Raw genomic sequence first — 15,902 nt, forward strand, 5'->3', positions numbered from 1 at the left:
CTTAGATGATAATAATAAACTAATGGAAAATATTTCTAAAATGAACATTGTACATTTGTAGATCTAATGTAGGATCTATTGGAGATTAATTGGACCACCTCTAACCATCAAATTGATGGACGATTTTCCAAAGAATTTCATCCTAGTTTTTTAACCATTTAGAAAATATTCAATAACATTATTATTTAACCTAACTGACTTTTTTTTGTGTAAAATTGCCTAATATATAATCTAAACAACTAAGTGTTTAACATTAGTAAAAACCTAAGATCGCCACCCATTCACCTTACACATAAGGCAAGAAAAAGACTTAAAAAGATTTTATAAACATATGAACATAGAAAGGTTACAACATTGTGATCTGTTTTGTGTTCTACATCTATCTATATCTATTTTATGTTCTACATTTATTTTTCTAATTTTATTTTCTTTATTTTTTTCTAGGGGAAACAGGATACTTTCTTTTATTGATAAACAACAAAGTGTTTGAATAGGGATAAGTTTACAATTTTAGCCATTCTATATTCTTCTATACTCGTTTATATTTACTCTAGAAATACAAACCATTCAACTTTTCACTGTTAATTTTATCAATCTATTAATTAGACAGTTTTCATTTTTACCCCAAAATTCACAAGTGAAATATATTTTTTAAAAGTAGGATATTACACTAAGAATAGTCTAGGATCAATACCTATATTCCTTGTGCTTGGTGAGTTTGTGTATACCAATCATATATTTTTCCCTTTTGCTATTATTTGATTTTTTGCTTTTGTAATTATTTGAAATTTTATTTTAATTAGATACCATTGGTATATAATACAAATCAACACATGAACAAAAGTTGCCTTTTAGTATAGTTTCTTGCATGAATGTTCTCAAAACTATGTTTATGGTCTAAAGAAATGTTAGTTATTGATGATGCACAATCCGGCCGATCTTAGTTGTCAACGATCTTGCCTCTGAGCTGAGTGGCAGGGACCTGAAACAGAAGGAGAAGAGAAGCTCCGGGGAGAACCCGGCGTAAGGGCTCCGAAGCTCAAGTTAGAGTCTTTCAAAGGCAAGATAGACCAGATAGCGCAAAAGTTAGCATACCTCGTTCCTGGGGGGTAGGAGCCTTTTATAACCACCTCGCGCACTCACTTCCAGGCTTCCGTCAGATCGGGCATGATTACTTCTGAACTCCTGCCAGTTCGGATGTCATTTCCTCTGGCCGGACAGAACCGCCATTGCTCCTTTTGTCGGAGCCGTCTCTGCGGCTAGTAACGACGGTGGCAGGTGGTGGTAACAGGAGGCCGTTTGAAGTGCGGCTGTCAGGCGTCAGATCCCAAATCAGTCAGGTGCGTCGCCCTTGGATACGGACGTCCTTGGGGTCAGGTACGTTTGGTCAGCCTGGTGTTTCGGAAGCGAAGTGTTGGAGTGGCGAGCGAGATGTCTTGAGTTCGGTTTGGGGAGTGTTCCGAGCTGCCATGGGCCAGCTCGGGTCACAGCTTTGTGAGGCTTGGGGCCCAATATAGTTCGTGCTCCTTGCAGGGAGCTCGGGTTCTCAGTAGGGAGCTCGGGTTCTTAATAGGGAGCTCGGACTCTTAATAGGGAGCTCACTCTTAATAGGAAGCTCGGACTCCCAGTAGGTAGCTCAGACTCTTGGTAGGGAGCTCGGGCTCCTAGTAGAGCGGTCTGGAGTTCGGGCTCGGTAGTGAGCTTGGACTTCGTTACTTTTGGTGCTCGTTTTGGGCGCTCCGCTGTCCCGAGTTGTTTGCTTTTGCCACGTGTCGGGTGATTGCGAGGTCGGGCCAAATTTCCCTTCATCAGTTATAATAGCACAAAGAAGTGTTTATAATCAACACATCCCACTTTATAGTGGCTTATGAAGTCCAATTCAAAGTCTATAGTGTTGTTGGTAAGTAATGCTTCCATGACTAAAATACAGTCACCATTGTATCTTGATTCTTGGGAGAGAGGTCATCTGTTCAAGGTTCCTTTTATCCTAGCCCAAAGGATTCCTCATTTCGAGGCTCCAAAGATGTGAGTAAAAAAAGGAATTAATCTATTTTCTTATCAGAATTGTAGAATAAACAAACATGTTTAAGATGGTTTTGTAGTTTTAATGTATTTTTATATTTAGTAATTACTCGCTGATATTATGTTCTTTGATTTTGACTTCCAAACTTAAGTAGAGATGCTTATCTAGACTTTATAGAGAGTTCAAATAGAATTATATAATATATTTATACCTGCATCCTCTGTGATGAACCTATAAAGTGCATCGTAGGACTTCGATAAACTCGCAGTTCACCGCACATACGCGATGGACCCATCCTTCACCCAAGCCGAGCTAGACCCAAATTGAACTTGTGATAAGGTTCAACTGTGCTCGGTCCTGCGACAAACCTGCAATCGCTACAGTGTAACCGTCTGCCAAGAACTACACCTGGATGCCACTTGCTCACATAATGTTGAGGGAACAAGCAAGACAAGGCGCCATGTGGGTCTAATGAGAAGTCAGTTAAGTGAGGCACACACGAGGTAGTAGCACATGCGTGTTATGAGCATCTCCAAGTGAAAGGTAAGCCAATCCTTGGATAGATCCCCATAGGGACATGTTGCAAAGCCCCATTTGTGCCCTTAATGACTGATAGTGAATCCAATATTCCCTTTCCTAGTAGAAAATGAGCACCTTTGTTTCCTTCCTTTCAGTATCTTGAGATCCTCCCTATAAATAGAGATCCTTCCCGCAGTGAAGGACACTCATGTAGTCATTGTTTAACCCTGTCATCAAATCTCCTACCAAGCTATCCCTTTATCCTCTCCGCCTTAGCTTCCTGTTTGATCCCTTGTCCCTGGTCTACTTCTGTCCTTCAAGGAGACCATTATCCTCACCCGTCACCACTTCACTTAGAAAGTACAATGCAATCTTATATATGCAGGATGATTTTGTGTATGCACTTTTTGATATATTGGACATTTCCAATACTCTAAGATCACTCATAAATGGTAAAGCACCATTTTTTACCAACAAAACCTCAAAACTACATGTTGTTACCAAATGTTGAACCAAGGGAAACAATGTACTTTCTAGTGTTCAAGGCTAACGGGTCCAACCTGTTTAGACAAAGAAGACATCAGGGGCCCAGGACTTATCTTAGGGGTGAAAGCTAATGATCAAGTTAGCCAAGGGCTATGAGGGGTTGGACCAAGCAAGTAAGGAAACTTAGAGCTTAAGTTTGTGTGTCTACCTCAATGTGGGGGCCCTTTTTATAAGCTGGAGTTGCCTTAAAAGAGGACCAATTGAGAGTAGTTGGTGGCAATTGATAGTAGTTGATGATGGATGGCTAGGATGCATCCAACGACGCCATATGTCAAGATCCGCAGGTCAACCAGATATTCCTACATTACTTGCCCCCTCACTCTCGAGGCCATAGTGGCCGAGGTCGATTGGCAAGTTGTGTGGAGGCCTCAGCTTTGGCCGAAGAGAGTATGATGGACTCAAGTGAAGGTATCGTCCTTGGCTGGGAAGCTTTTCTCAACAGTGGTGCGGTGATAGCTCCTTCATTCATCTCCCGAGGTTAGTACCATGTGGAGCCTGCCAGTTCGAGCTGTCAGGTTAAGTAGTTCGTGACCATTGGATTAATTGGATTTGGGCCATACATTTTCCTTTAAATAGGGAGGTTCGTTGAGCGAGACTTCTCCTTTTGCTCAAAACCTTTAGTCTTGGAGCTACTGAGGACATCTCGACTTTCAACAACTAATTCCTTAAACTTCCTTTCATGAACAACTTTAGGTAATGAACTTTTGACCTTGACATGTCAACCTCAGATTCTAGTCTTGAAGCTTATGACCTTCCTGACTAGAGTGCTTTGAGTAGCACTGCTAGTAAAGATGGGAGTGACAATAGTGACACCAAGAGCTCCTCCCAGACGTACACCGTCCAGGTGATGAGAGAGAGGACTTCCCCTCAAGGGGCTGAGCATGACTCCCAGAGTAAGAGATCCATCCTTAAGTGTACTGGGTCTACCAGGTCGAGGGATGATGCCTTGGCACACACCCCTATTGGTCCCTCTAGGGTCGATACCCCGTGGAACACTCTGGTCTTTCCTATGGTCGTAGACCTAGAGGAGGTTGAGGGTTGATCCAGTAAGGAGGAGGAGGGCAAGGCTGCAGACGAAGGAGAGAGGATTGAATGCTACACTCCCCCAGACCTCAACAATGTCCTAAACAAGGAAACAAGGAAACAAGTCAAGGCAATGGCTGAGTAGTACTTCATAATTGGGGACTATAGGGCTAGAGTCCTCTACCCAAGAGATCGGCTGTGGCATGAGGCTGAGGGCGAGACTTATGTCCATGAGCACTATTTTCAATTCTGACTACGTTTCCCTCTCCAGCTGCTTATCTCAAAGTTGTTGAATCACTATAAGACCCTAAGCCAGCTTGTGTTGAATGTAGTGAGGACGATCGTGGCCATCTTGGTGGTGACCCATCTCCGAGACCTTCCGATGATTGAACATCTTCAGAGCTTGTTCACATTGAGGAAGCACCCCAATGAAAATTAGTTATGGTATTTCCAAGGCCAAAGGGGGCAAAGTGGTGGACAACCCATCATCTGTGCATAACTAGAAGAAGTACTTCTTCATGAGTTGCACACAAGGCTGGCCCTTTAGGACTGATTGGGAAAGCCCGAATACATTGGCCGAGAGGATCGTGCCGTGTAGTAGCGACGATGAGAAGGCCATTATGAATCAACTTTGGTTGGGTGGGATGATATTTGTCAGACCCTTGGTGAGGGAGGAAGCCTTAGTGAAGGTTGGCCTTTGTCATTCCCCCTCGGTACAGATGCTCCCGTTTCTTTGCTATTTATGCTTTCTATTAAATGCTGAAATTTTCTAACTATTTCTGATTTCTTTCTTAGAGAAATGGAGAGTAGCAAGAAGACAAATTTTCTAGAGGATGTGGTGTCCAAGAGAGATGCCAAGGAGCTACTGAGAACACGCCTCAACGTCAACAAGAGGAGGGGGCTGCCAAACAACAAGCCAAGGCCAAGGCCGCCCATGCGAAGATGATGACGCAGAAGCGGCCTGGGACCCTGAAGTAAAAATACTTCAGATGCACGAGCAGCACTAGCCCAAGGGGACCTCAATTTGGTCACACCAAGGGCGCCTCGATCTTTTGGCCCATGGGACGATGAGCCGCTCATCACTCATCACATTTACCAGCCATAATGGAGTGTTCAAGAGGGGGACTCTTTGTATATGGCTGACGTCAGCTGGTGACTCATGGTCAGCATGGTTTTCCCCGATGATTGCTAATCCTAGACACAACAACACTGTGACCTCATTCCAAGACACACTCTTGAACAAGGTCGTCGAGGTATGTGCATACTTCTCTGAGTCCGTTATGTCGTCATGTCTTCTTGGGAGAATGACTGACAAGTTTACCTCTTTGTGTGTAGGTTCCCTACTTGGTTGGCCTTTGCAACAAGGTGGAGGTGTTGATCCAGCAACTTCAGCAGGTGCAAGAGGAGTCCAAGCGCCTAAGGCAACAATCGGTCAAGGTTTAATCTAGTTTGGGAGGTGGCCAAGGGCTACTTTTGCAATGAGTATGAATGTCACAAAAGGGTTGAGGCCGAGGTGGCTACCAAAAGTGGGCTTGTGAAGGAGTTGAAGTCCGCTTAGTGTCGATGGAGCGGTAGCTGGAGGAGTTGGCCATCAAGGTGGTCAAAAAGTACAAGACCTCGAAGGAGCATGATGTGGACATGGCCTCCTTTGCCTCCCAAGTTTACTTGGAAGGCTTTGACGATTGTAAAGTCTAATTGTCGAAGATTCTATTAAGCTTCGACGTTGACTAGATGGACCTGTTCCCCACTAATGCCCAATAGCTAGTGGATATACTAGGGATAGAGGAGGACCCGACCTCCAATGCCACTACTCGAACCGCCGCCGATGCTACTCTTGGGGGGATCACCAAGGCTGATGCTCATATCGAAGGCAAACAATAGAGAGTTTCCTTTATTTAGGCATGCGTGCCCCTTAAAACTTCTTTTTCTTTTTCCTTTTTTTGTAAGGGGTCGACGCTTCACCATAAGAGGCCTTTTTTTTGTAAAGGCACTTGAGTTGATAGAACTTGAGTTTCTTGTCAAAAGATGCTCTTCTTCTCATCCTCTTTCTTCTTTCATGCGAAGGGGCGATGCCTCCCCATAAAGAGGCATTTTTGTAAAGAAACTTATAGTTCTTAATAAAATATATTTTTTTTGTGAAAATGATCTTTACTTAGCCCTTCGTGAAGATGTTCCACCTACTCTTTTAGGCCAAGGCTGACATCATAAGTTGCTCGATAGTAGTTGTCGAGGTATCAAAACTTCTTGCCTTAGCAGAAAAAGAGGAAGGTGATTGCCTTAGCCAGGAACATGCCCTTTTCCTAGTGCATCATTTTGTGGGGGCTTTGTGGCCTAGATCAAAGTGGTTGCCTTAGTAAAAAAGTGTTATTTACTTAATGTGTCATTCATCACATTTTCATTAATTGAATGGCCAATGCCAATTCTTTAGCCTTCACAAAGACTCTCTTCTCTTAGGGTCTTTGAGGTCAAAGTCAGGGTTGTGGGTCACTTATCAACAGCTGTTGAGGTCTTGGGAGTTCTTACCTTAGCTAGAAAAGGAGGAAAGGAAACTAGAGGCTGATGTCTGGTTTGAGCATATAACCATGACCTTTCTGAAGACGATGTCACCTTTGTTGAAGTAATGCTCTCTAACTTGAGAGTTATAGTATCTTGCAACTCTTTGTTGATAGGTCGCAACTTGGATTTGTGTTTGCTCTCGGACACCTTCTAATAGGTCAAGGTTGTTCCTCAACTCTTCAATGTTCTCAGCTTCTTGGTATGCCTTGTTCAAAGTGTCAGTTGGTCAATTTCTGATGGGATGACAACCTCTATCCCATATGTCAAGTTGAAGGGAGTTTCACTCATGGAAGTCTGAGGTGTCGCTTGGTATGCCCATAGAGTATTGTATAGTTCATCCGGCCAAAGCCCTTTGACTCTATTTAACCTTGCTTTCAATCCATCTAGGATTGCCCTATTGGTGACTCATGCTATCCTGTTAGTTTAAGGGTAAACAACCAAGTTGTACTCCTGCCTTATTCCCAGGCTTCCACACCATTTTCAAAACTTGGAGTCACCAAACTATCAGTCGTTGTCAGTGATGAGCATGTATGGGATGACAAATCGACAAATGATATTCTTCTACAAGAAAATTTGAATCCTCTTAGTCGTAATGGTTGCCAAGGCCTCGGCTTTGACCTATTCAATGAAGTAGGGCAACGAAGGATGTTGGAGTGCCTTTGGCATCGGTCACACATCTGTACCAACTCAATAGCATCCTTCTAAATGGTCGGCCAAAAATATCCTTGTTTGAGTGCTTTTTGTGCTAGGGCCCTACCCCCTAGATGATATTTGTAGGTGTCCTCATGAATTTTTCTTAACACATACTCACCCTCCTCTCGATGGGGCATTTGAGATAGGGAACGATGAAGGGTCTTCTAAATAGCTTGTCGTTAAGTGTGGCATATCATGCCAACTACCATCAAACTCTCCTTATCTCATTCTTGTTGAATGGCAACTGCTTACATTGCAAGTAGACCTATTTATAGGCCGGGTTTTGGGCCTGACTTACACTATGTTGGGCTCGGGCTTCGGGTTGGACCTCATTCAAAATTTGGCAAAATCCAAGCCTGAGCTGGCCTCATGAACAATTATATTTGTAAGTAGGCAAGAATGGTATGCATCCAGTAAGGGTTGAGATACACTTGCCTTTCTTCAATGCTACAATGTGTTAAGTTCTCAATGTGCATAGTGCAGCCGAGGGCTGATCTTGAATAGCTTGCAAGTTTTGATAGGGCATCAGCCCATGCATTCTTGGCACGTGGGACCTGATGTAGAGTGAAGTGCTAAAAGTGACTAGTTAACTCTTGGACTTTGCCTATGTATTTGGCCATACTTTTCTCCTTGTCTTCATACTCTCCATTCGCTTAGTTCATAACCAATTATGAGTCACTAAAGACTTCAATGTGCTTGGTTCTGAGGTCTTTTGCAAGCTAAAGGTCGGCGAGAAAGGCCTTGTACTTGGCTTTGTTGTTGGAAGTAGGGAAACTAAACCGCAGTGCATACTTCAGCTAATTATCACACAGGGTAAGAAGTATGAGGCCGGCTCCATTTCCTTTGGCGTTGGAGGATCCATCTATGACAAAGGTCTTGGTTGGCCGAAGCTCCTCCTCATTCTTGGGTGCTTGGTTATGTCCTTGGTTGAAGGTGCATTCAACCAAGAAGTTTTCCAATGCTTGCGCCTTTATTGTAGGCCTTGGTTGATAGTGTAGGTCGAACTCTGACAACTCGACAATCCACTTGGTTAGCTGACCTAAGGTCTCAAGTTTCAAGAGCATCAACTTAAGGGGCTGGTTGTTTTACACTGAGATGTTGTGGGCTTGAAAGTAATGCCTCAGCTTCCTAGCCGAGACCACTATCACAAAGGCTATTTTCTCTACTTTTGTTTATCTGGTCTCAGCCTCATGGAGGACTTTGCTAACACAATATACCAGCCTCTGAATTCCCTTGTCTTCTTGGAATGTCTCGATGAGGTCTGATGTGTATTGGTTAGCCCTAAGACTCTTCATAACCATGTCGTCAATGTAGGCCTCGACGTTCCTTCTCATCTGGTCTTCAAAAATCTTGTTCACCAATCTTTAGTAGGTGGCCCCAGCATTCTTTAGTCCAAAAGATATCACCTTGTAGCAGTAGGTGTCATGCTTGGTGATGAATGAGGTCTTCTCTTCATCACTAGGATGCATTTTTATCTGATTGTAGCAAGAGAAGGCATCCATGAATCTTAGTAGGTCATACCTCGTGGTGGCATCAACAAGGTGATCAATCATTGGCAAAGGAAAGATGTCTTTAGGGCAAGCCTTATTGAGAATTGTAAAATCAATGCATATGTGTCATTTCCCATTGGCTTTCTTAACCATAACCATGTTAGATAGCCATTTAGGTAATGTACTTATCTTATGAAACCAACATTGAGTAGCTCAGCCACCCTCCTCTCTAATGGCTTTCTAGTTTTTCAATGCAAAGTTCTTCTTCTTTTACCAAACTGGCCTATAGCTTAGGTCCATGCTCAACTTGTGAATAATGATCAAGGGGTCAATTCCTGGCATATCTGTGGTGAACCAAGCAAATACATAGGTATTGGCTTTGAGGAAGCTCACCAGTTAAAAAAGTGTGTCCTGAGGGAGGTGAGACTTGCCTCATACCATTTTCTCAAGGTTGGCCTCGTTTAGTGGAACTGTGATAAGGTGCTCGACCAGATGGCCTTGGTTGGACTATTCATCCCTGAGGTCGATCCCCTCCAATGGTAGGGCTTCCTTGTTCTTGCATTTTAGCATTGCAATGTAGCATTGTCTAGCAGATTGTTGGTTTCCCCTAACTATTCTTACACCATGCTTTGTGAAGAACTTCATGGCAAGGTGATAAGATGAGATGACTACCTTAAGTACGTGAAGGATCAGCCTTCCCATGATGGCATTGTAAGGTGAGCCTCTCTTCACGACCAAGAACTCAATCATCCAAGTGACATGCCGAGATTCGGTCCCTACGGTGACCGGTAAGTTTATCTTTCCTTTAGGTTTGATAGTTGCTCTAGAAAACCCAATGAGTGGCATGTCAATGGGTTGCAGTCGGTCAGGTGTTAGCCGCATCTTCTCAAATGTCTTATAGAATAGGATATCAACCAAGGAGTTGTTGTCTATGAGGATCCCTTTCACCATGTAGTTGGCAATGACCATTGACACACCAACAACACGTTATTTTGGGGCACAAAAACCCCTCGTAGGTCATCATCTGAGAAGGAGATGAGGTCCTCCAGCCTCGGCCTCTTCAATGCTTGGTTTTAAATGTTTTACTTCCTGGTGTATGCCTTTCGAGATGAGGAAAATGCTCCCACCAAGACCAAGACCACGTCTATGACTTCAACGACTCTAGCTAGGGGAGATGGGTATGGGGCTTAGCTTGTGGCTGTTACGAGGATGACATTGGGGTGTCACCTTCAACATAATATTTTAAGTGTCTATGGTGGATGAGGGACTTGATCTCGTTCTTGAGCTCGTAATAGTCCTTGGTGTCATGGTTGGTGCCATGGTGGTACTTGTAGTACTTCTTGGGGTTCTCCCTTCTTGGGTTCTTCTTCAACTTGGATAGCCACTTCATGAATTCCTCCTTCACTAGTTCCATTAGTATATGCGTTTGGGAGGAGTCTAGTGACATGAAGTTTTCGAAGGAAGGGGCCGACGGCTTCTTTTCACTGCCCTTGTGGGCCTGCCACCATGGCCATCCCTTTTCTTCCTCTTCTTGTCATTGGCCTTGCTTCTGGATTTTGGAATCATTTATTAGCTTCGGCCTCCTTGATAGTGATGTATTTTTCAACCTTCTTACAGAACTCGGCTTTGGAGTTGGGCGAAGTCATGGAAATAGACTAGATGAGGGGTCCAACCCGAAGGCCACTAATAGCCATGGCCATGGAGACTAAGGGGTCGAGGTCCTTAACTACAAGTTTTTCCTAGTTGAATCCCTTCATATACTCTTGAAGGATTTCCCTGAGCTTCTACTTGATGGACATTAGGGAGATGATAGTTTTTTGACATCGTCGGCTACTCACAAAGTGACCCAGGAAGAGGTATGCGAATTGGTCCCAAGAGCTGATGGAGTGTCGAGGCAGTGTTGAAAACCATTGGCGTGTTGCTCCCTTAAATGTTGCCTAGAAGGCTCGACACATGAGAGAGTCGGAGTATTCGTGCAGGAGCATGCAGTCCTGGAAGCTTTCCAAGTGGTCCTCGGGGTCTATACTCCCATTATAGGTCTCCAATGCTGGGGCCTTGAAATTCAACAAGAGGGGTCCGGAGGTGATGGAATCAACTAAGGCCTCCAACAGGTTGAATGAGGCATGGTAACTAGCAAAGGCATCACCTTATTTTTCTTGTATCTACTGAAGTTGATCCTGAATGACATCAATCTGTGCCTGAATATCTCTGAAGCGCTAGTCAATGTATGGAATTGATGCTTTGGTTTGGTACTAGTTCCCTCTTATGCGGGATGGGCCAACCCTATTCCTAGAGTGCTTGGACATCGATACGACTTGAGCCTTGCAAGTGCGGTGATCGTTGAGGGGGTTGTGAAGGTCGGAAACCAGCGAGGGAGAGGCACGACACTGGCCTCCTAGCCCTAGAGGGGGACTATACTGGCCCAAGTGCCCACCGTTGTCCCGGCCAGTCTCTGTGTGACAATGTTGACGATTGTGGTTCCTATGCTTGGCATGGGACCCCACGGGGTCACCCCCTCGGCTGGGGAGCTAAGAGGTCTCAGAACAGGGCTTTCTAGCCCATTGGCTGCTACTGTTGGATTTCGAGGGGTTGGCCCTCTTTGGGCTACCTAAGCACTGGCTTAGTGGGGGCATGGGCGGATCATTCATTGTGTTGTTCATGCCTCCTGATAAGGCAGTCATCATTTGGCTGGCCTCCTTCCAAATGCCCTATATCGTCCAACTGCTGGGCTAGGTTGTCTAGCCTGTCCAGGACCAGCTTGAACTGATTGATCGTGACTAAGTTTTGAACGTTAGGAGTGTTGTCTTGCTTATCAGATATTTCGGAAACACTAGTTGATTAGGTTAAATTTGTTTTCTTAGGAGAAAGTCTTACAGACGTTTACCACAGACGATGTCAATTGTTACTACCAAATGTGGAGCTAAGGGCAACAACATACTTTCTGGTGTCCGGAGCCAACAACTCCAACCTATTGGGACAAAGAAGATATCAGGCCCCCCGGGAGTTATCCCAGGGCAAAGGCTCTAATGGTCAAGTTAGACAAGGGCTACGAGGGCTCAGACCAAGCAAATAAGAAAACATAGAGCTAAAGTCTGCATATCCACCTCAATGTGGGAACCCTTTTTAAGACTCCAACGATCAAAATGCGTCCGACCAATGCCATATATCAAGATCCATAGATCAGCCAGATATTCCTACATCACCACCATTAAAGCTCATCTGATACCATTTTGATGATTTAAACTCAAGAACTATAAACTTATACCGTAAGCCCTCGTTTCACCAAGAACAAATCATTGTGTTACACCTAGGTCATTGAGAACCAACAAAATATTAACTATTACCTATAAATATTACAACCCATTGATGCACTAAATATTTTTTAAAGACCTACACCAATGTAATTGACAATTTCCAAACCATGCACCTAAGATGCGATGGTTGCACGTTGAGTTTTGATGGTTATAACCCAATTAAACATCAAATTTCACCATAAAACTTTGGCCTCACATGACTCCATAAGAATGATTCCAATCATTTGACATGACGAAAATCAGGCTTTAATATTCGGGGCATATTTATTACACAATCAAACATTTCCAAAAAATATGGATCTCCAAATGTATACCCAACACCAAATTCCACATTCAAACACCAACATTTCACCAATAATCTCATCAAATATCCATTTTACAATCTTGATCACAAGATGTTAAAATTGAGATCTTACTTTGTAAATACATATTTCATCAGATCATTTTTCCCATAATAGTTGGCTCCTCAAAATGTACTAATCCATCATGTCTAGATCTACCCAACGCACCATAAATCTCGTATCCAATACTTTTGAACGATCTAGATAAATGAAGTAATGAATATAAAATATCCCATGATTTTAACACTATAATAAATAAATCACACTTCCAATAGATTCAAGATCCCAAAATTTAGTAATCCACCAAACCCCATCTTGAAACTTTATAACTTCACCATTCATCTCATATGATACCACAATAATGACATATATAAGTGAACCGTCAATATTAAATTGTGAGTTGTACAAACTTTTATCGTCAGATCAGACCCCTCTATCATACTCGGCTCATAACGATTTAGTTGCACACCATCTCTTACATTTGAACTCCTTTGATCCAGAACCCCCTTCCCTTCTGATATTATTTCATTGGTTGAACCATCATAGCCTAAATTCCATACCATCTATATACTTTTTGGGCAAACTAGTAAATGGGTACTTGCAATGCACCTGGTGGAATTTCTTAAATTGTAACCCGCCAAAAGCTCTTCTACTCTAGCCTACTCTTTCGTGTACAATGGAGGTAATATGAATCCACTAGAGATGGATGAAGTCCAATCCAATCCAACTTTGGATCAAATTAGATCGGTCCAATTCAATGTTTGAACCAACCAATCTGTTCAAATTGGTTCCAACCAAAACCCTGGTCCTTTGACACTTTATCCTTATCTTCTATCAATGGATCAGATATTGGTTCAATATGACCCAATCCAATATAAATTCATTACAGATGAATAGGTCCAATCTAATCCAATAAATATTTTGAACCATTAAGTCTGGACTGGTCCAAGTCAATATGTCTTATTGGTCTGCCCAATTTGTCCAAATTAGTTTTAATTTGGATAAGGTGCAATCAAAACCGGTCAATTGATTTTCATTTCTCAACTATCATATAACTAATATATATCGTGCATTAATTTGTAGAAGAAAATTTCATTTCCTAGGCAATCAACAATAGCTAAATCTAGTGCTATGCCGAATATCATTCTCTTAATTTCCACTACTATTGCTGATTTAACATTGATAACTTATTTTCATAATGATTTTGGTCTTGGATTATGACATCCTCTAGTTCCACTTATGAAAACCTCAAGGCATTATGTATGACATTTAATCCTGTATATCATCATACTGATAAAACAAAATAGATATAGATAAATTTACTATGATCGATCTTTTATAAAAATGGTGGATCACGGTACTTCCATGGTTACTAGATCCATTTCCTTTACCATGCAATTGACTGATATCTTTACCCAGCCTCTCAAGGGGAAACTATGTGCTTTGAGGTTCAAGTCATTGACAAGAAAGAGATGAGACATGGTAGACTCCAAAAGTAGGCCACAAACAAGAATACTATATGCACAACTGATCAACAATAGCTTTTCCTCTTCTCCCCCTTTCTCCCTTCTTTGCCTCTCTCTAACGATATTTGCACCTCTAAATGTCCCTTTTACCATCTTGTCTGATACACATCCACTAAGTTTTTAAATTTCTTGTAACGTGGGATGCCACTAACCTTAAAATTATTGACCTCTTCCATCACATCAATTTATCCACATTGTCCAAAGGAACCCGCTCCTCCTCTAAGCCATACCAAGATTTCTTCAAAAATCTTTGAAGTGGTGGTTTACTTTCCAAGGCATGGAAGATGTTCATTTCATTATCCTCACCTCCCCAAAAGAACAAATTTTCCAACTTACCCATCTCGATGTCATTTCCAACCCTCTGGGATACAGTAACACTTATGTTATGTTTGAAGGAAAAAGTAGAGAAAGGAAAGGAAATGATGGGGTAGAGTGTCTTGACTATGGGGTGGGGATAGGAATGGGGTGCCTCACCCCAAACCTACTCCATTGTCATTCCTATATAATTATCAGTGAAATTAATAAAAATGTTAGTTTTTATAATTATTTTTATTTATTTAAAGTCAATCAAAATTTTATTTAAAAATAATGAAAATAATAACAATAATTAAAATTACTACAAGTGGTTAATAAAATTAAATTTATTAAAAATATTTGTTCATATTAAATTAATAATAATTATTTTCTATAAATCAACATTAAATAAAAACATAATTATTAAAAATTTAAATATTAACGATAACTTTAAATACTTTTTTGTTAATTAACAATAAATTTTGATTATTAATATATAATAAATGCATACCACTACTTTGAGGACCCATGATTGAGATGATGACGTAGGACGATCCGGATTCATCCAACTTCAGAATTTTCGAGAACTTGTCATTAAATATTCCCTCTTCCTCAATTAGTTGGGTAGAGTAACGTACATCCTTCTTTTCTGCTGATAAAAGAAAACATTTTACTTGTACCGTATAAGATTAAAGTGTAAAAGCATGTTATATGAATTTCAATACATTGATTTAACATTTATATATACAGAAATTAAGGCTCAGTAGTTTGGAAGGAGTATAAATACGTAAGGTATAAAATCTTGTATTTTGTATTATTTTGTATGTATTTATATTATATATATTTGTATTTGTATTTGTACATCTTCCAAATTGAGCCCTAGGTGTATATATGCTATAATAAATGAGTAAAGAAAACAGAATGAATCGGTGCAATCATGAATCAACAGGGTCCCATGTGTTCATGTGTAACAACTAACAAGCATATATGCGTTTATTCTGAATTTAGATCTCCTGCTCACTGCTCACAAGTAGAGGTATAAAGTGGATTGTGCTGGTCTGGCATGGCTCGCTGGTGGTTCGTGTTAAGTATAGCCTATGCCATATTGTGCCGTGGGTCGGATTGGCCTAGTCTTGGCCCAAGTTGGGCCATGGACAGGTTCAAATTTATTTTTGCCTATTTATTTAAAAAAAATTGAAAAAAAAACTTAAAATTTTAATTTTATATGAATTTTGATGTATACAATTGCTTATATATATAATAATTAAATAAATTAGTATAATAGAATTGAAAAAAATTATTTATTTTATTAATATATTATATACTATATATTATTATATAAGTATAACTTATATAATGTATTTTGTATTATATAAATATATAAAATATATAAATATTATGTATATATATAAATATATACATAAAATATATATAAATAGTACATATGGACTGTGCCACAAGCCATGCTGGCCCATGGACTTCAAACCCCAGGCCCAGCATGGCACAGACCATCATTCGGACCTGGCACGGCCCGTGGGCTGTTGTGCTGTGCCATGCTAGGCCGCCATGTTAGGCCA

At 41.3% G+C, this 15,902-nt stretch overlaps 1 protein-coding gene across 2 annotated transcripts in view; it reads right to left on the reverse strand.

Moving 5' to 3' along the window:
- The window catches only part of LOC104596791 (protein ROOT HAIR DEFECTIVE 3-like), a 62,065-nt gene that overhangs the window by 43,213 nt on the left and 2,950 nt on the right, over nucleotides 1-15,902 (reverse strand). The window contains exon 2 of one of the 2 annotated variants that reach the window (XM_010258082.3): nucleotides 14,837-14,974. In XM_010258082.3, coding sequence (XP_010256384.2) covers nucleotides 14,837-14,974 — 138 coding nt within the window. Of the gene's footprint in view, nucleotides 1-14,836; nucleotides 14,978-15,902 lie in introns of both variants that reach the window. The other variant, XM_010258081.3, reaches the window with a different exon arrangement.

The sequence above is a fragment of the Nelumbo nucifera genome, chromosome 5, assembly GCF_055504915.1.
Source record: "Nelumbo nucifera cultivar China Antique chromosome 5, China Antique-T2T, whole genome shotgun sequence".
NCBI lineage: Eukaryota > Viridiplantae > Streptophyta > Magnoliopsida > Proteales > Nelumbonaceae > Nelumbo > Nelumbo nucifera.